General features: G+C 45.1%; 1 protein-coding gene across 1 annotated transcript in view; it reads right to left on the reverse strand.

Moving 5' to 3' along the window:
- The window catches only part of CD2AP (CD2 associated protein), a 470,782-nt gene that overhangs the window by 193,671 nt on the left and 254,799 nt on the right, over positions 1-22,312 (reverse strand). Inside the window, exons 7-9 of the mRNA XM_069236053.1 lie at positions 21,730-21,817; positions 16,282-16,376; positions 13,044-13,142 (exon numbers count right to left, since the gene is read on the reverse strand). Coding sequence (XP_069092154.1) covers positions 13,044-13,142; positions 16,282-16,376; positions 21,730-21,817 — 282 coding nt within the window. The remainder of the gene's footprint in view (positions 1-13,043; positions 13,143-16,281; positions 16,377-21,729; positions 21,818-22,312) is intronic.

Here is a 22,312-nt window from a genome sequence, read left to right on the forward strand (position 1 = left end):
AGATGGCGGTCGCACTCAGAGTGCTCTGGACCCCTCCGTCATCCGCCCATAGTTAGCGCGGTCCAAGGGAGCTGAAAGACGCCGTTTCGGACACCCCTGTGACCCTGGGTCTCGCGGGGGTCGCGCACGGCAAAAACGGAGATCCTGCATTTTATGCCCACGCGGAGATCGGGCCGATCCCGGGAAGGGAAAACAAGATGGCGACCGTGACGCGCCCGGCTGGGCCGAGGCCAGGCCGATAGCTGAGCTGATGGCGTGCGCGGCAGGCTGAAAGAACGGAGAGAGTCCCTGGGGGGCCTGGACCGGGCCCCGGCGGCGGATCCCTGTGGCCGGGCGGCCGAGGAAGAAGGCACCAGGTGAGCGTCCCCGCCCTGTGCACTGACCTGCGGGTGCAGGCCGGGAGGCCTGGACCCCCCATCCATCCTGCCTGGCCCGCGAGAAGGAAGTGAAGCGGCCGGGCGAAGACGGGAAGACCGCCGCCGCTGCTTGTCCCCCCCACGGCCCCCTCCTGGTACGTAATAGGGGCTGGGACCACGCGGGGGGTCGGGACTCGACTGGAGGTCGGGCGGGTCCGCCCGGGAGGACGATGACACTATCCGGGGCCCAGGAGTGGAGGAGAAGGAAGGAGAGGGGGGGTCGACGAGTCGTGAACCCCCCCCCCCCCTGTCATTGCTACGGTGAAGGGGACAGGCAGTGGCCCACCTCCGGATCCCATTCAGATCTCCGTCCAGAGGGGGTTTGCCAAGGCCCACACCAAGAGCTGGTAGCAGACCAGGATCCGAGAGGTGGAGACACACACCCCAAAACAGTCTGAACTTTAAGGCCTCGAACTATAGACAACTGATCCTTGTCGAGACAGATCTGAGAAGTAGAGGCCAGCGTGTGGCGAAACGGGGCCCTTTACGGAAACACCAGATCCTGGGTGTGGTGAGACTTGAGCCCGGATCTATAGTGAGTCCCTTTCGCCTAGGCAGAGGGTGAGAAGAGGGGAGCTACCGGATGGGAGCCAACGACCAGGTCTTTCAACGGTACCGGCAAAAGATACTTCCACAGGGCCCAAGAGAGAGTAAATTAGTCCAGACGACACCCCTGAGACAATGACACCCCACCGTCCCTTCCCTGGTCCAAGACACCGGAAAATAAATTGAAAACCTGGGCTTGAAAACATAAATACGGAGAGTGTGACACACCCGGCCCCCGCCCCGGGCACCACGATGGTAAAGGACAAGGCGAACAAACAGCCTCCACCCTCCCAACAAAAAATCGATCAGTTCACGACGACGACGGGCCAGCGGGGAGGGGGAGACACAGCCAGCGGGGTCCGACCCTGGACGGAGTGAGCGCCATTCTCCAAGCTATTCAATCATCGCAGGTAGCCGTAGAAACCAAGATCGGAGAAGTACGAGTGGATACATCATGGATTGCCTCATCAGACAAGACCTTAGAAATGCAGTAAACCGAATCACTGAGGTGGAATCCCGAGTTTCTCAGAATGATACTGATTTGTCTGACCTCAAAATCAAAGTGGCCCAACTGCAAACCCGAACCAATGAGCTTCACCGCCGTGCAGAGGATGCTGAAAACCGGGCAAGACGCAACAACTTACGCTTTATCGGCTTCCCCGAGGGTATAGAAGATGACAAGGCCTCCGAGTTCCTAGAGAGATGGATCAAAACGTGGATGCCGGACCAATCCCTCTCGCCCCTGTTCGCAGTTGAACAAGCCCACAGGGCACTCGCACCTCGCCCCCCTCCGGGCGGCCCGAAGCGCCCAATGATCGCACGATTTCTTAATTTTAAAGACAGAGACAACAGCCTTAAAGAAGCGAGGAGGTTGGAAGATCTTCAATGGGAAAATCACAAAATCCTAATTTTTCCGGACTACACCAGAGAGGTCCAAACCCGCCGCAGGTCGTGTGAGCAGGTTAAGCAAAAACTCAGGGCAATGCAACTTTCGTACATGCTCCTCTTCCCTGCTCGCCTCAAAGTTCTCATGGCTGGGAAAGCATACTTCTTCGAATCACCTGAGGAGGCGTGGGACTGGCTGATGGAGGAGGGCGTCGGGGCCCGGAGGGGTCCCCCGGGGGCTGCCGGGAAAACCCCTTGTATCGTACCCCCCTCTTCAGAGGGGCCACGGAGGAGCAGGCGACGCACCAGATCTCGGAGAGGTAGGCGGAAAGACCTGAACACTCCTGCGGACGGTGAGACGGCCCAAGACTCAGGCTCACAGACTGAGATCACAACAGACGCTCTTCCGGGGCGGGCCTCAGACACCGGCCCTAGTGACAGAAGACGGTCGCCTAAGTCAATCTCCGGTGCTCGGCTGACAAGCCGTGTGCGGCCCCCACGTTGGACGCGGGAAGAGACTGGCCGCGCCTGATGTGCTCGGGCAGACCCCGGTGGGACTGCCGTTGACGACACCTGAGACTTTCTAAAGTATGGTGTTGAATGCTCGTTTTGCGACCGCTAATTGCAATTGATCCGAAAGAAAGGAGGGGTCCACCACTCCACCCCAATGACAGCAATGCTGACTGTCTGGTTTTGGTTGGGTTTTTGGGCGACAGATGCTTCCGGGGTGGGAGTATGGGGATGGGGGGGAGGAGTTTGAGTTGGGTTTAAAGGGCTACGAGTTAGTCAGCCTGGTTTGTAACTTTAAGATTTCGCCAAATTGTTTGAAATGGTCGTCCCTGGGTTTACACCCGCACACTAAACCTTGCGTAACACCTACACACCTCACGCTTGGCCCTCGATGACCCAAGTCCTTTCCTGGAATGTAAATGGCCTATTAGACAAGATCAAGAGATCAGCAGTATTCCACACTCTCCGTAGATATTCCCCCGCCGTGGTCCTCCTCCAGGAGACCCACCTCCTAGGATCCAGATGCCCTATGCTCGCGCGAGGAGGATATGATAGAGTATACCACGCAGGGTTCTCTAGAGGGGTGGCTATCCTACTACACCGATCTTTACCCATGGTGATCACAGCCACGCAGTCCGACCCACAGGGTAGGTTCGTAGTGGTCACAGGGAATCTTCAGGGGCACCCGTTAAACCTTGTATGTGCCTACGCTCCTCCAGCGGGGCTTGACACCTTCCTACTTTCGCTCCACCGAGTGACCTCAGGACTTCCCCAAGGGACCACCCTACTGGGAGGCGACTTCAATGCGGTCCTTGACCCAACTCTGGACATATCTGGGGAAATCACCACCAATAGATCTCAGAGGGCTTCAGCCCTAAGCAATTGGGCGGAAAGCCTCGGCCTGTGCGAGGTGTGGTGCACCTGGCACCCCAGAGAGCGCCAGTACACGCACACGTCCGCGGCCCACCAGACGCAATCCAGAATAGACCTTGTGTTTATGCCCGCTCTGGACTTCTTAAACATCACCGGGGCAGAGATTCTCCCCCGAGGGGTCTCGGACCATGCGCCAATACGTATCCGACTAGGCGGAGTAGACCCCACCAAGCGGCCTATGTGGCGCCTGAACGCTTGGTACCTGCAGGATAAAGATTACACGCAGGAGCTCAGGAATCACCTCAGTCAATATTTTGAACTTAACGTAGGTTCGGTTCAATCCCCGGGAATAATATGGGCCGCTTGTAAGGCTACTCTTAGAGGGCACGCTAAACACATTCTTCGGTCCCGTGAGCGAGACCAGAACTCCCAGATCTCTGTAATGGAAACCGAGGCCCTAAGACTGGAACGCCAGCATGTAAACTCGGCTTCGGCCTCTACCATGAGGCGACTGACTAGGGTGAGAGAGGATATCAAACATATGATGCTGGAGTCAGCCAAACACATGTGGAGAGCCTCAGCAGCCCGAATATATGGATGGGGGGATAAAAACGGGAAACTGCTGCACTGGCTAGCCACCCGCCCCATGGCCGACATAATTATACCCGAGATCCTAGAGGACTCGGGCTCCCTTGTTAAAACATCTGCAGAAATTGCACATAGTTTCGCCTCCTACTATACGCGTCTATATGCCAAACACCCACGCCTCCCCATTGAGAGAGAGACCCCACTACTAAACGATATTACCCTTCCGAGGGTGTCCCCAGAGGCGAGAAATAGATTGGAGGAGGCCATTACCCTTGCAGAGATTAGCAGTGCAATATCCAGCCTGGCAACGGGCAAAACCCCAGGCCCGGACGGCTTCCCAGCAGAACTATATAGTAAATGCAGTGACATCCTGGGCCCCCACCTACTTAACATGTACCACGAAGCTGAAAACCAAGGCCGCTTCCCCACTGAGATTGACCAAGCGACAATTGTGGTGATCCCCAAAACCCAGCCCCCTTCACGACACTGCTCAGCGTACCGGCCCATCTCGCTCCTAAATGTCGAAATTAAGGTACTCTCCTCGATCCTTGCCTCCAGACTAAAGGAGGTAATGCCCACTCTGGTTCACCCTGACCAATGTGGCTTCATGCCTACCCGTAGTACCAGGCACTGCATCAGGCGGTTACATCTGGCTTTGGCGCACCGCAAAACTCTGTCACACAAATACTTGGCACTACTTCTACTTGATTTTGAAAAGGCCTTTGATACGGTGGATTGGTCTTACCTCGAACAGGTCCTGCATAAAAATGGGCTCGGACCGAAATTCAGAGGATTAGTGAAACTCCTGTACTCTAATCCCACTGCCCGAGTCCGGGTGAACGGAGTAGTCTCCGACCCGTTCCCCATTGGCCGTGGAACACGACAGGGATGCCCGCTATCCCCTCTACTTTTTGCGCTAGTAATAGAACCCTTGGCGATACTACTGAGAAGCGACCCATTGATTGAGGGCTGGCACTGGCCCATCGGTTCGGAAGACCGAGTGGCATTATACGCAGACGATGTTCTCCTGTATATCTCCAACCCACCCAAAAGCGGCCCACGCGTCCTAGAAATCCTGAGACTTTTCGCAGAAGCCTCAGGACTGATCCTGATCCCAGCCAAGTCCCTGCTAGTCCCCCCTACACCGCTCTCGCGACTGTATAGACTGGCAACGAAACATCCCAGTTCGGAGAAACAGCTTCAAATACCTAGGAATACATATCTCACTTCTTCCCGAGTTAGCGTGGGAACTTAATATCACGCCACTAACAAAGAAAATCAAGCTCGACCTCCTGCGCTGGAAGGTGCTCCCCCTGAATCTACTTGGCAGAATAGCGCTGTACAAGATGATGATCCTCCCCAGGCTCCTATACCTCCTACAGAACTTCCCACTTCCCGTCCCCACGAAATGGTTCAGAGAGATGGATTCCTTAGCGCGCCAATTCATATGGGGCGGAACTCGCGCACGATTGTCGCTTAAAACATGTCAGAGGGACATATACGAGGGGGGCTTAGGCATGTCTCATATCCAATACTACTATCTAGCGATGCATACACTTGTAATTAATGACTGGGTGGTAAGTGGTTGGTCAGACCCCGCATACAAACTAGAACTACAAACAATGGGCTACCCACAGATCTTCGGCACCCTTTATGGGAATCCGATCCCTCGAGATACCCCAGATGTACCCAAAGTGGTACTACAGGGATGGCGGACGGCTCAGAAAGTGACGGGGTGGTGGGGACGCCTTACCCAACAGACCCCGCTATGGCACGGGAGGCAGCTGGAACATGTGGCAGGCCTGGAGGGCCTTCAGACCTGGGACAACATAGGTATCTCCACTCTGGGTGATATCTGGGAAGGGTCACATATGCGGTCCTTTCAGGACCTCCAGAAACAATACGCCTTGAACAAGACACAGTTCTACCGATATCTTCAGTTGCGTCATGCCCTACTAGTCCACGTACAGACTGGGGACATCATCCCCGAGCATAGCCCCATGGAAGCCAAGGCTCTGATGGGAAACCTGGGCAGAGGAGGGGTTTCCCAGATATATCGCACCCTAACTACCGTCGCGGCGGGCCCCCTGGGAGGACTTCGCAAGAGGTGGGAGGATTGGGTGGGTCCCATGGAGGACATGGATTGGACGGAAGCACTGATGGCCCCGCGCTCTCTTACAATGGCCACTCGCCTCCGATTAATACAAACCTACTTTCTGCATGCCGCATATCTCACGCCCGACAAACTACACAGAGCGGGCCTCCGCTCCTCGGCGGAATGCACACGTTGTGGGAGCCCCACAGCTGACTTCTTCCACATGGTATGGGCATGCCCGATAATAGCGGCCTACTGGGGTGCGGTTGTGCAGGAGATTTCTGGGGTCTTACAAGAGGAGGTGGAGAGGTTGCCAGTGCCCCTCCTCCTGGGGGTCATGGGTGACATTGGGCTGCGAAGATCAGACCGGACCTTTTTAGGGGTGGCATGCCTGGTGGCCAAGAGGGATATAATGACAGAATGGAAGGCAAAGAATGCACCGACACTGATTAAGTGGAGACGGGGGGTGGATTGGTGTGCGCAGTATGAGAAACTTATATATGAGGCCAGAGGTTGCTTAAATAAGCATAACAAGATATGGGGGAGGTGGGAGGGCACGGCAGGCTTTTAGGTTTAAAGATTGTATATTGTATGTATCAACAAGGTGTGGGGGGGACCTAGGACTCGACCATCATTGTTTAAATGCCCGTTGGCATCATGTTGATTTGTATTTATTACTGTTTTCATGCAAAATCTATAAAAATTTCTTTATAAAAAAAAAAAAAAAAAAAAAGAAAATGCCTACCAGGAGCATACAATATGCTGCAATGTACGGCAGAGAGGACTCCTCTGAATAAGCAGGGTGGGGGGGCCAAGGATTTACGATTTGATACTACAGTGTTACTCTTTGCTTGAGTGTCAAATCCTGCTTGACAGGTGTGCTAGCTTCACATATAATCAATGGGGTACTCGTAAAAGGGGAGTGGACAGGTGAACAGAACGCCAAAACAATTCTTGTGGATCCACTGCCTGTTTGCTGAAGGACTCTACTTTTGTCCTACCAGTCTTCTGTCTCAAGGTCTGTTGGGGGTATAGTATCTGCTGCAAACTGGATTTTAGTGTTAGATGTGGGACTATAGTATTATCACTGTACATTCTCCACATTCAACTTAGGCCTTAAATTGAGTGTGGTTAAAGACTTCCACCATCTTGAAAATGCCCAAAGTGGGTAGGGTTTGCCCTGGAAACTTTTAACATGTTTGTTAGGGTATGACCAGGAGTCAGTCACACCCACTGACTTGAGTCAGGAAAAAATGTGGCATCTCCAGCCACTAACCCACTTCAGAACACTTCTTGACAGGTCATAGATCAGAAGAGGAATGGACTTGCTGTGTGTGACCTGAAAGGAACCTTGAAGGCTACCTCTTGTTGTCAGGACAAAGACGTGGACTTCCAGTGCCATCTTATGTGTGGTAATAGGGAGACAACAACTACAAGATGCCTTTTCTTGGAAGTACTCAGATGACCAGTGGCAAGTGACCTTGAAGTAGACTTTACTCTTGGTCTTTGGTGGACACCCTGCAAGTCTTTAAGTGCCTCTCTTGAGGTCCTGGTGGTCTTTAGAAGTGTACTGGTAAGTGTAAGGTGGATTAAGACTTAAAAGAAAGTCATAAGATAACATTTTTGACCAGGATGAACCTTTGGGTGTATCTGACCCCCCACACTCCACTCCGGTCAGTCTCAAATTACGCCTAGGCCCAGTATACTATGACCATCGACAAACATCGGTGCTATTTCTTCATAAAATTTAAAACACCTCATCCTTGGTGCCCCTTATTAGATTTTTCTCATTTTCATGCTATTTTATTTATTAAATGTTTCTATGTTTTCCTAATGTGGTTTGAGATTTTCATTGTTTTGCATTTCAATTTAATTACTGTTTTAGTACTGCATAAATACTTTACACATTGTTCTAAGTTTAGTCTGTTCTGTGCAGTAGCTACAAGGAGGTTTGCGCTCATGATAATTTAGTAACATTGAGGGTTCACTCAGACAATTGTGATTGTTTCTTGAGCTGGATAGTCACCCACCCCAAATAATCGAATTTCTTATATTTTTGAAACAATGTGTTTAGTTTTTCTCAGAGCAAATCTTGATGTTGATAAGATTTCTTTGATGGTACAACAGGCAGAGGAGATTTCAACTGAAGTGTATGTCCATTCTTAAGAATATTCAAAGCCTATTTGTTTTGTTATTCTGTGTCACTCTTGTAGACTGTTGACAATACTCACTCCACTCTAGTGACCAATGATAGAGGGTGAGGGGGGGGGGGGGGGGGGGAAGGGGTTAGATCAGTGGTTCCCAACCTGTGGTCCGGGGACACCCAGGGGGGTGGGGTCCGCAAAGCCTCCTTAGGGGATCAGTGACTGCTTAGAAAATTTATATTAACAGATTAATAAAGTGTATGTAAATAAAGTAGCAAAATGTACAATTTAATTTTTTTATAAATGTACTGTAAACATCGAGGGATTTAAAATTGGAAGATAAAATTAAATTAGCACCCTCAAATTGATATGTGTATGGGACAGTGTGTGGCTTCAATTGCATTGACAAAAACTCCATCCTTCCTATTTTTATTTTTTATTTTTGGGCAAAAATAAATAAAATATGTAATTATTTCTGTATTGGTTTGATGGAATGCTTGTTTCTGTATTTTTTGTATATTGTTTTGCGGTTCAAATCATTGACAATGTACAAGCCTAGGTCCCGGGCTTCCAGTAATGACTAGGTCGTGTAGGGTCCGGTGGCAGGGGGTGGGGGGTGGGGGGGGGGGGTGGGGGGGGGGGGGGGGGGGGTTCTTGGATTTTAATAACGATTTAGTGGGGGTCTCCGGGTTCCAGTAATGATAAAGTGGGGGTTTCCGGTAACAAAGTGAAAGTCCACAAAAGGTTTAAGTCAAAGGGTTGGGAAACACTGGGTTAAGTCACTGTTTTGGAGGTGGCTTCCCTCTGAAAATGCAGGTGGTTGCTGGCCTGCTTTCCCTTTACTGTGCTGGGCTAGGAAGTATATCTGTTGCTCTTCTGGTGTCACACTCTTAATCCTTAGTCAAGAGTTTCATCAAATTCCATGCTACTAAACCATGGGTATCCAGGTCTGACTGAGTCTGCTATGATACTTATGACAGGGTTAATCTCAAGCGTCCCTTCTTGAACGATCTCCTGCAAATCGTGCCTGTCATCTGTAGGCAGTTTTCTGTAAACCTTGGTAATGAGTTTCAAAGGGAACTACTGTAACAGTCGAACAGCACTGTGGTGCTCTCCCTCTTCATTTCCACTGCCAAAGTGCTGTGCATCTTCCTGCCAACTGAATCCATACTTTGTTCTCTATATCAGGAGGAACAGTGGAGTGGTGGAGTGGTGGAAGGAGCAGCAGCTTGAGACTCTGGCTGCAGATGCCATCATGCAGAGTCTGGTGGCTTATCCCTCCTTATGGAAAGTGGGTCAAGGTACGGAGCTTTATAGTACTTTTGAAAGCCAGATGGTGCCAACTTCACGGATGCTGGAGTCAGGAACAACTGCATGACAGACTCCAGCAGGACAAGGGCCAAATGCAAGAGCAGTCTGGATGATCTTCTGCAGTTTATAGTTTCAATTGTCACAGATGTGGTGGTAGCTGGTATAGGGCTATTCAAGCAGTACTACCCTCGTAACTAGGACTTCATTGAAAGCATTGTTGTTCTCAGACAAGTCTCGAGCATGAGGAGAGTGAGCCAGTGCCAGAGAGTAATATCTGATGAAGAAATGATCAGAGGAATGCGATGAGGAAGGAGAGCATCTTTATCTATATCAGTGATAGCTACTGTGTGAACTAGACCATCTGCTCAATTGTCTTGAATGTCTAAAATGCAAACATCTTTACGCAAGGTCAGCTCCTGGAGCAAGATCATCTGCTCCTGTGTAGACTCCCACGTTTTGAAGTCTTGAAAGAAGTAAATGGAGGGTGAGTTACAGCTCAGGACTTCAGGAGCTGATGATTTGCTTAAGGATCTGGTAAAGTGCAAGATGCTGATGAACACAAAGGTGAACCTGATCTCCAAGGTGGCAAAGTAGGAAAATGTTTGACCACTGATGTAACCTCTTCTGGTAGGAGAGTATGTGTGCGAACACAATGAGTGCCACAGAACCTCAGCACCATTGTATACTTTATATGAAGGTCGTTCTGAAACTAGTTCAAGCCTTGAAGGCCATAAGGTGGAATAGGAGAATTGACCTGATGGTGTAGGAGGTAGAGAAGATGACTGTTCTCCAAGCATCAACGTCAGCTTCAAAAGTATGGTAGTCATGGGTGTAAATGGGAAAGCAGTATTGAGGTGTCGACAGTGACATCCTATCCGCCTTTCAACATTGGGTCTTTTAACACAGACCACATTTGCGACATACCAGGCCCGACTGTGAACAGGTTATGACTGTATCTGTTCGACCCAGTGGCCCAAAGACATTGATTGGGAATAGTATATTTTCTTCTGTTGTTGCCTCTCTCTAGATCTGTCTCTCTGGGTTTCCTTAGAGAGTGAGGAGGGAGTTGAAGTAGAGGGATCAACTTCTCCTTGACCTTCATTAATGAACCATATCTATAAATGTTTGCATCTATGTGGTATTTCCACAGTGCACTCCTCCCCAAAGGCAGTAGAGCATAAAGTCAACAAGTGATAGAAGAGGTAATTAATTTGTCGACTGGTAATGCACAGTGATGTAGTGTTCTTTAAAAAGGTGTGTTTTCAACTCTTTTTAGAACTGATATAGCAGTGGGGCAATCCTGATGGATATGGATATGTTGTCCCAGATCCTGGGTGTATAGATAGAAAATGGACGCAGCCTTGTTTTTATTACACTTTAGTCTGCAGTCTGATGGTGTCCTGGCTGTGGGTGTGCAGAGAACCAGAGATGGTGAGCTTTTCTGCAAGATAAGCATGGATGCTGCTCGAGACAGCTTTGTAAATGATGCAGCTGGTTTCAATGATGGTGCAGGCCATCAAGGGGAGCAAATAGTTCCATCAGGATGGGTGATCGGTGTAATACTTCTTTGGGCCCTGGAGGAGTCATGCTGTGACGTGTGATGCCCTTATTGGGTGTCTGTGGGGTGTCTGGCAGACATTATGACTATCTAAACTTGAGAGTACAAGGGCCTGACCAGCACTTTTGACGTTATTTTCAGGAAAATAGATTCACTTTCTTTAGAAGTGAAAGCTGGTTCCAGGATGTCTTTTTTTGTTTAAGGCAATGTGTTCCTTCAGAATGAAACTGGTTTCCAGGGTGAATTGAAGTGTCGTGGCATTCAATGAAAGGTGGCATTTGAAACAGTCAAGCTTCACTAAGACAGGTTTGTACTGTGTCTTGTTCTTGGCAAATACCATAACAGAACTCTGTCTTGATTGTTCCGTTAGGCACTAGACATTGAGGTTTGGATGATTTACATCTTAAAATCTGAGGAGAAGGTCAAGTAAAGTTGTGGATCATCGGTGTATTGGTGAAGCTTGATGCCGTTATTTGACTAGTGCACCAAGCGGCTCCATTTCATGGCTGCGCTCAAGAGAACATGGCATTCCTAGAATTTGCAGGCTTCAGGACAATATTAATCTGGAAGGCATAGTGTGCAGAGGTCATGAGCATCCAATTGTGCCTCTTTCTTGCCAAAGGACGGGTCCTTCACAAATAGTGAAGATATTCTGACGGGAAACCTAGAATCCGGTCAGAAAAAAACCTGAAACGCACTCCTAGTCCATGGGAACAACAAGTAGTTTGAAAAGGTGTAGGAACACTTCCCAGTAGGAAAAAAAGCCAAAATAGGCAGAGCTTGGTACTCCAGGGTCCAGTTACTTGGAGTGGTAAAATAAACCGACATGGCATTTGTGGGTTATGATGGAACATGAAGTGTGAGGCCGTTAATGGCACATTACAAGTGTTTGTTCTCATGTATGTTACAGCTTATTTTATAACAATGAGTTTCGTTTCCTTTCTGTTTGTTTAAAAAAAATAAAAAAACGTGAACGATAATTCCAATCATGTAGTGACTATTTAGTGTAACTTCCCCTGTTTCACAATGAAACATTAATGGATTCTGGCCATTTTGGGCCCATTGAGAGACTCCAAAAAGAGTGCTTTATTTAAGCACACTTTTATACCGAAAAGCTTTGCATGTGTTCACTTTCATATTTTACCAAGTGACCTAGGATTCCAAACATGGAGGTCATTCAGTGCTTATGGCCACTGGATGAGGATTCTCTGGAAGAGAGGGATTAGTTTCCAACTGTAAACAATGCATAGATAGCATAGAACGTTCAAGGCAGAGGTTTCTTTTCGTGGTTTGGTGTCTACACAAGAAGCCAACTTGATACGGATCCTTTCAGAGCTCAAAAAGAAACCCAAGAGGGAAGGTCACAAAGGTAAGGGTTGGGGATGAAGATCACTGACCCGCTGTTAATCTCCAAACTGAGGCTACTGTACGCACCATGCATTTACTCCCATGTAAAGTACAACCCCTAAATGCTAAACAAAATACATATTCAATGTAAAAAGAGCATTAACAAAAATGTGACATTTTGTTTGAATGAAGATGTGACCATGCAATAAAAAATGTATGCACAAATGTCAACCATTATACCACTGTAAATATAAATTTTCTGGCTGTATGATTGAAAACAAAGTATATTCAAGATGAGCAATCACCATGAAAAATGTTAGCTGGAACGAGATCTGTTATTATCCCTAATTAATAATTACAGGGGAAATTCACTCCCAAAATAGAAGTTCGGTGTTTCTCCCTGTTATTGTTTTAACTGTCAGATTTACAAATAACTATCTCAGGTTAACCATTTTGTAATCCTTTTTATCTGAGCTCAGTTTTGCAACCTACTTTCAAAAACAAATGCCGTCACAGAAATTCAAAAGAGCAATAATCAAATCTACTACAGCAACAGAAAATATGTTTTAAAACCTTTCACCCACCAACATGAATACACAATTAAGTGCTGATTTAAGGGGCATTAAGACCATTTCGTATTCTCCTCTGAGGGAATTTTTTTCAGGGGCTGAAGATCATAAAATGGAGGAATACCAAAGCAAAATACTTTTAATTAAGCAGTGGCATAAAACACATCAGCGTAACCTATCACAGCCACAGAACAGACTTACATCTTTTTCTGCATCTTGTATTATAGCAGCAAAGTTGTCTGGAAAGACTCCCTCTTTACCATTCAGCTCTCCTTTCCACCATCCTACATCACCGGTGTCCTAGTTAAAAAAGTTAAGAGGTAAAAGTGCTGCTTAACCTTTTTTGTCATCACAAATGTGTAACAAAAAATGAGTACATGACCGGAACAAATGAGCATTGTTCAATTAAAACACCACTGATCTCTAACCAGTCACACAGTAGAGCATTGTTTAACACAATTTATCAATACGTCATTTTGAACTGTATTGCTTCCCTCCCACTGCAAAATCAAGCTTTTGAAATGCAGATTAAAAAGAGGGAGACTAGAGACAGCAAACAATAGTTTTCACTCCTCTGGATGACAAACGGGCAGGTAAACATGAGAACTGGCATGATCAGGAAGCAGATATGTGCTTGGATGAAGAACTTTACTAATCAAAAAAAGGTTGAACATCTACTACTAAAACTAGGAAGCATCATATGAATGACTGAGGTAAATGAGTTCAAGGTTTTTTTCAAAGGAGTAGTTGTACTAAACAGAAGAGTAAACGTTTAGCGATGGGAGGCTATGTCTCAGACTGGTATCTCATGTAATTCAAGCTGGGTGTTTGCACCGTTCTTTCATGACTTTTTTCACATATCTAAGAACACACTATTTATTAATCTTCAAGAAACTAGGGCATCTGGGCCTATTTCTGCCCAATACTATAATACGATTTTAAGCATAGCCGTGGCTCTGGGGCTAGATCAGAACACTAGACTAAAAACCATTTCACAAATGGTATGTATAAGGATTTATACATTTTGTAACTATACTAGTTGCACTCCACGTTAAATAAGTAGAATCTAAGATTCATGATGCATAGAAAGTTGTCTTTGTCAACAGCTACTTCCACTCAGACAAATGGGGCGATCAAATGATGAACTAACTAATGCATGCCTTAAACTAATCTTTAAAGGCACTAATAGCATGTTACTATTTTCAGAAAAGCTAAATGCAAGGATTCTTTTTGGACAATAATGGACTTGGGATCCTGTTAGAACAAAATATGAATTGAGGGATTCTTGACCTTATGATGCTTGATCAGTAATGCTGTAGTAGAGTGAAGCAGGTGCCAGCTGAGACTGTCAAAGATATATGAACTGATACAACTTAATGCTGAATTTGTGGATGACCGACCAGTTAGTTGCCATATGTCATGTTACCAGCAGAGATGGATGGGGACTGAGTTGTCAAGGTCCTTAAAGAGGTTATGATTTTAATGCGTGACTCTGAACATGGATATTTATGATTAGATAGATGTAATTAATAAAAGGCTGTCTAGGAGTCTCCATACTATGAAATATAATGTTGAGGCATGTAGATATAAAAGATCTGAAGGAGCAGTAACAAGACTTAAATATGCACCGTATTATGACAACCAGCGTCCGGACTGAGGAAACTGAAGCATGGCTGTAGAAATGTGACCAGTCCACGCCTCATGCTTTGTTTTCTTGTAAATAAAGGACTTAATGTCTATCATAAGTAAACTATGACAAGCTGCTATACACATGTCTCACGTGGAACAGAGAATGAGGGCCCTAAACAGCAGTTTTCTATTTTTATAATAATGATGGTTGGGGATGATTCAAATAATCCTAGCAGAAATGTTATTTCTGTCAAGGGCTTTGAGCATTGATGGACTGTGTTCCCTTTTGCTGAAAACAGACTACATTGGTGAATCTTGTTCTTTAAGGTACTGCTTAACAGAGTGGCAATGACTAGCAATTTAAAAGAACATTTGCTCTAATCTTATTCTAGCAACCAAGGCTCAAATTTCATATTGCTATAAATTGTGTGCCACTTCGACCCTGACCCTTAAATTAGAAATGTGTGCTAAAATATCAGACAATCTGCATGTAAAGTAGGCTCAGACTGCTGCAATAATACTATTAAGCACATACTGTGTTTTAAGAACAGTTTGCCAACAATACAGCACCATTTAAATCGATGGCTGGTGGACCAGTTTCGCTCCATTGGTGGACTTTACAAACATTGTTGATAAAAAGTACAGAAAAGTTGTTAAAGTGGGATTCCTTGAATAAATCAATAATTGTGTGTATGGGCTGGTCGGTTGGCCCCTTTTGTCCAATCTGTACGTTTAACCCAACACTGAGGAGGAGCAGGAGGTGCACATTACCCATCAGAACCTTACAAATGTCTTTTGCTGAGAACAAATTTGACATTTTTATACTAAGTTACCATATCACAAAAATCATCTGGTTGTTTCGCTATTAATATGCGTATTTCTAATACTTGCCACAGCTGGCACAGACAGCTAATTAAGAGTATTCTCTGGGTAAGGTTTTCAAAAACAAATAAGGTAAGTGGAATGCTTGAATCAATCTCAGTAAGTGGTAATCAGCTCAGGCTGCATTCCAGTCCAGTTTTTTGCTCACTGATACTCCAGACAGCAAACAACCTTGTGCAAATCAGACGTGGCTTACTCCACTAGGAAAAGTTCAACTGACAGGCTGCATCTCCTAGAAACAGTCAAAATCAATAAAATCAACCACATCCATTGTACATAAAAATGTTCTAAGACATGGTTTTGGTACTCAAGTCATATTCGGGAAGTTTTACAAACCAAACACTTTGTGGGAAAAGACAGTAAAATGTTGCTTCCTATGCCAGGGCTCATACCATTGTTATCAGGACATCAAACAGTGATAGCAATCAATTTGAACATTGACACAACTGTAGCTTTAACAATTTATTTTGGTGGTCTACAGTACCAAAGGTGGCAGACGGATCCAGCAATACTGCCATGTCCAGAAGGATACTTCATTTTAATCATTGAGAGTTTGTCAGAAATGTGATTCAGCTCTTGTGCTTCTGGGTTGTTTCTAACAATGAGGAACATTTTGATCAACGTTAAAATCGGCATACAAGCAAATTGCCGCATGGACAATGTTTGTAGGGTTAAATACCTCATGTAATAAATCTCTGGAATAGATGATTTGCAACATTTAAATTCTTATGAAGCTCCATAGGAGTGGTTCTGAGTTGTTTTAGTCACTGTAACTGGGTAGAAAATATTTGGTGCTTCCTAACGTTTGTATAAATCACGTACAACATGTGAGATAGCTCAATACCTACGACTAGACACAAATCTCAGGATTATGTATACATACCAACTTAAATGTTCAAATATGATAATACATATTTAAGCAGCTTACCTTACTTATTAAAGTGATTATGTCCCCTTCTTTAAAAGTAAGTTCATCGTCATTTGAACCCTCGTAGGAAAATAAGGCCCTGCAGTATTCTTTAACTGTGAAGCAAATTTAAAATTTAAATATTCTTGTCACAAAGAGACTCAACAATATAAATAAGCTTCCTTATACTTTAGCACGTACAATGATGTATATATTGCATAAAATCTATGAACTATGGTGTGCTTCTTTTAACTATAGTAGAAACGGTGAGTGAGGATAATGGCAGAGTTAAATAAAACACAGAGTATCTACATTTCTAAAAATGGTCATCCACACTAAGGTGCATTGTACATATCTGGATTTCTTTGTCAATGTGTACCATCCTGCATGATTAGGAAACCCCAACTGAAGGAAGAGACCAAAAAGGCAAAGAATATTCCAACATATGCCCAGATTTGTTCACACTGTAAAGGAAATACCCTTTTATATATGCAGCATAACTAATTTATCTTAAAAATGTATCCCTGTGTGTAATCCTCTTTTATATTATCAATTCACAGATGCTGAATTGAATTTTATTTTTGCAGTTTTATATAGTGCAAAATTAACCCAATGGTATTGGAGCGCGTTACATGAGCACCAGTTACATTACACAAGGTCACGTTCATTAAGTTTAAGTGATTTGTTCAAAATCATAGGGTGTTGAGGAAAAGCTGGGATTCAAACCTGGCTCCTATTCCAGAGTCGGCAGCTCTGGTCATAACGCCACACCCACTCCCAGAGAGGTGGAAAGGTTGAACGAAATTTCTCTTCTTTAAAGTGATGTATTGAATAAAAAAATGTGTAAATTGTAAATGCTGTATTTTGAGTGAATCCTAAGGAAATATTGTTCACTGTGTGTACAACCTTGGCCACCTCTTGGAATACATGTCAGCCCTGTTATTACTCACTCCATTTGAGCAAAGACCAGCTTCAGAATCTACTCGCAGGGTAGTATTTGTAAAGGTTTCATTTCACAGATCTTTGATTTACCATTGCCTTGCACCGGATCAAATTAAACAAGGACTTGAGGGAAAAGATTGGAAACTATTTTTAAACAATTACTGTTTCACATTTTTTTCAGACTAACATTTAATAAGTGGTTGCTCACCAAACCATTAAATGTGCTTCTATAGTTTAATTAGAGCCATACAATTTGACAGAAAGGGAAAAAAACTGAAATATCACACTAAGTGTCTAAGCACCCATAACAAAAATGACCTATTTACTATTATTTTAGTGTATCTTATCTATGATGGTATCCGTTTTTGACAGCATACAATACAGCATGTGAGCATGCATTTAAGAATGTAAAACAATACAACCCCAAGGAACTAAAATACTGTGACTAGCATCACAACACAAGAAACAGATATACTGTATTAGCACAAGCAGGATTTAATTCTGCGCCATGGGGGTATGGTGATCGTCAGGAAGTCCCACTTTTTTGTTCTACAGGGATCAGGGGTAGATTCCAATGGGACTTGCACAGTAGCGCATGCCTGTGAGGTGGAGTGGATGTTACACTCATTTGCATCTATGCTCCCCCCCCCATCCAGCTTCAGCAGACCAGACAAAGCTATGGGAATATTTCTGGACACAGAATCATCACTTCATGCTGTAGGAGGATCTTTTAATGATGTTATGTCTATAGAGATGGATTGGTCCGGTTCCTCTCCACCCAACACTAGACACACACATCTTTGGCCCAGCTCGTTAAGACACCAGGACTCATTAACCTGTGGCGTAGTCACGACTCGACAACTAGGGATTACTCTTATTAATCAGGTATGCATAAATAGTCATCCCAGTTGTGGGTGATCTCAAGGGCGGAATATTTAGATAGGGGATTGTCTGACTACGCCCCCATCTGGGTCATCCAGGGTCAAAGATCCGAGGGAAATGGCTGGGTTGGAAAATGAATGCATGGGAAATAAGGGATGAGACGGTAGCCCAGGAGCTTGGTATGGGAACCGAGCTCTGTTTCTCTGAAAACAGACTCAGTAGCATCAGTAGTGACTCTACGGGAGGCATATAAAACACTTAAGCGGGACTGAGCTTAAAATATCATAGCCTTCAAGAAAAAAGAAAGCAGTGAGAGGTGGAAGCCTTAGAATTACAGCTTAAGTGGGAGGAATTGACAAGCAAATTCCCCAAACCCAGCTTACACAGAGAAAGGTAGAGGCCATGCAACCGGAATATAAAGCTCAGATACACATTTTAGTGTGAAATCAAATTCTGGCTACCCAACACAGTCTCCAGGACACCAGGGAAAGGCGAGAAAACTCCTGGCTAGGTTGGGCTGCTGACAGATCAAACCAAGGTCGGTGCACCATGTGGAGGGACAGGGAAATAGTGGGAGCATTTGCTACCTTCTACAAAGCCCTATATGATGGGCATATGCTGGCAAGAGGGCCTGAGATAGATGACTATCTGTCGCTACCAGCCCTGACTATAGAAGATCAGACTACTCTTGAAGAGGACCTCTTCCTGGCCAAAGTACAGGCAGCTATAGCCAAAATGAATCCAGATAAAAATACCCAGACCTAACGGTATCCCGGCAGAGTTCAAGTAAAACACAACAGAACTACCCCCACACCTTCTCAATATATATCTGAAGGCCCAAGTTGATGGGGTATTTCCCTTAGCCCTGCGCAAAGCCACAATAGTGGTTAAACTGAAAGCGGGGAAACCGGCCTCTAAATGTATCTCATACCACCACATTTCATTATTGAATACAGAAACCACAATCCTATCCACAATACTGGCCATGCTGCTTGCAGGGTTATAACCCCTCATATGCAGAGAAAAATCTGTCTTCATGCCTGGAAGATCAACTAGGTACAATTTATGCAGACTCCATAACTGGTTGGTGGAGACTCAGACGTGCTCTGACCCGCTAGTCTTTCTCTCATTAGATATACAAAAGGGATTTGATTCAGTCCACTTGCCTTTTAGGATGCTGACCCTGCACAAATTCGGCTTTGGCCCCCAATTTTTAAAAGAGTTAAGCTATTATATCACGCCCTACTGGCTGCAGTATGGGTGAATGGGGTCCTCTCTGCGGACTTTCCCATACAGAGAGGGACCAGAGAGTTGCGTCCTGTTGGCCCTCCTCTTTGCTTTAGTTTTGGAACCACTGGCCTGCCTAGTCCAAGAGCATCAACATCAAGACACTTCAGTTTTTCATGCCCCCCCACCCAGCTCACCGATTGATGAAGAAAAGATTTCGCTATATGTGGACAATATTCTTCTATACCTCACACGACCAGATGTGATGGTCCCTGCGACATGCCGGGTTATTTGACAGTTATGGAGCCCACTCGGGTTACACTATAAATTGGAACAAGTCGGTTCTTTTTTCCCCACTGGTGGCCACCTAGATCCCTAGGCTCTCCCCGGGAAACTGCGGATTGACTGAGGTTTTCCAGTATCTGGGGATATACATTACACTAAATCGAGAGAGGGCTCTAGAGCAGAACCTTCTCAAAGTGCAGACAGCATTCAGGATTGACACAGAACACTGGAGGAAACCACCCCTCACCCTACTGGGAACAGCAGCCATGTTCAAGAAGGTCATACTCCCCAAATACCTATACATACTCCATACTATAAAAAGTGCATCTTTGCGACAATTGATGAGGAATTCAGGACTTTGCTCTGGTATGATTGTCTTTCGAGGATAGCTCTCAAAACACTGCAACAAAATCAATATAATGGGGGTATTGCCCTCCCAGATGTTCGGGCTTACTACTGAGCGTCCCACCTCAAACGACGGGAGCCATGCCCCAGGGGACCACCCTACCTATGCACTTGGATGGAGCCAGTTTCAAAGGCATCCCTTTCAGCACTATTTATATGCGGCGGGGGGGGGGGGGCAGGGGTGGGGGGGGGGGGGGGGGGGAGGTGATGGTGGTGAGGGCATGAGCCAACTCTTCCCCCACGACTCAAATGGTACTCGAGTCTTGGAAGGGACCTAACAAATTCATTGGGTGGACTGCTAGGGTCAAGCGGGAGACCCCACTATGGGTGGGGACATACTTCAAAGAACTGGGGAAACTCCATGGCTTTAAAACCTGGGATTAAATTGGTATTTCCAAAGTGGATGACTTTATAGAGAACTGAGATGTTATCTCCTTCCAAGCTCTCCAGAGAGATCACCAACTCCATGACTCAGAATTTCAAATACTTGCAACTATGACATCCATGGAGAGTATAGGGTATAGACCTGGATCTCTCGGACTTTGCACCACTGGAGGGGAATTGGAGTTCAGCGATCTGCAGGACCTTGATTAGGAGACCGCCTTAAGGAAATGGTAATCAAATCCAGATTAAAACTCATTCAACTTAAAGTTCTGCATTTCGTCTACTTTGACCGTGTGAGACTTCACACAATCTGGAAAACAGTGTTTCCCAGAGGGCCTGCGGTGTATGGAGACAAGGAGAGACTTCTTCCATACCCCTGGACCTGCCCGAGCACTGGGGAGCCCCTGAGTTGCCAACTATACTGAAATGGAGAAAGAGAAAGGACCTCTGTATGGCCAGGTAGAACGTCACTTACAAAACTAGGGGGTGCCCACGTAAGTCCTGCAAGGTCTGGGGGCGGGTGGATTAACTACCATCACCTTGACACTGCTGATGAGGAAGTTGAGTCTCCACAGATAGGTGTGATGTCTGATCTATTTCTAATGATTGTAACAACCTAAAATCCCTCATCACTACTTGCTCCCACTGTAACAATATTGAAATATGTAATGTATTGTGTCTGGACTGAACACTCCTGCGATATTTATGTTTACTTGCCTAATATGAGTACATGTTTGTGCTCATTTGTGCTACCTTTAAAAAATCAAACACAAATATTAAAAAAAAAAAAAAATCATAATACCTTGTTGGGTTAGAAAGCTTTACCTTTGTGAGAGAGCAAGCAAGAATCAGACATTTCTATCACACCAGTTTATCGCAACAGAAATAATGTGGTGACAGAGTCGGAAATAGTTTCAACTTTATTTTCATGCAAGGCTTTGCCTACACCTGAAGAATTCAGAGAGTGCAGCGATCTCATTTACCTAAACTAAGCAATAAGACCTGCAATAAAAAAAAATATACCTCACCATCAGGGAACTGGTTATGATGATGAGTTCATCAAAAATGTTTCAGTAGTGGACTCGTATAGCTTGATAAGCAAGATCCACACTGCCTTAAGGCATGCACTGTGAAGTAAAGAGTAATTCATTCTGGATGTTATGGCAGCGTTTTATACTTCAGTAACAAGTTCTTCAGAAAATATACACATGTAGCACATATGGGATAAGCAGAGCATAATATGCTTTTCATAATCAAAGCCATGGGCAGCTGGCCATGACACTTCTGCCCCTGGGCAGTATATAAGTATTAAAACATGCACAGGAAACGGACAAAATGTCTTACCTTTTGATTTTCCATCGGGATCAACTTTTCCTACATCTATACTAAACACATTGGCTAATTTAGGACCAGTTGGTAGGGTAGGCAAAGGCTGAAAATGTAAATAACAAATGCAAATATTATAATAGCGAGTTTGATGGAAAATTGAAAATAAAATCCACTACTGTAACTATGCAGCTACATGCAAACTGTTAAACTGCAAGACAAAGATCTACCATTACTGCCTTAAATTCTACTTCTTTGAACACATACGTCTATCTCTATGCATTAAAAACATGAACCATTTCAGCTGAGGCACAGTGGCAGCAACTACATTTTAAAACTACAGCAACAGCATAATAAGCAGCTATTCAAGCAAATCATCCACCATTAAAAATACTAGCACTATTAGATCCGCATAACGTGTATACTGATTACATTCTAAACAAATCTCTTCCCATATGCAGGTACCGAAATATCTTTTTTTATTACTTTGTTCTTAATACAAACATGACTGCACTAATTTCTGTTCTTTATACTTCCTAATGGAATTGTAAATATCAATCAACCAGTCTGTTTTCAGAGAGAAATTGTGTATTATCATTTT

The sequence above is a fragment of the Pleurodeles waltl genome, chromosome 5 (genome assembly GCF_031143425.1).
Source record: "Pleurodeles waltl isolate 20211129_DDA chromosome 5, aPleWal1.hap1.20221129, whole genome shotgun sequence".
Taxonomy (NCBI): Eukaryota; Metazoa; Chordata; class Amphibia; order Caudata; family Salamandridae; genus Pleurodeles; species Pleurodeles waltl.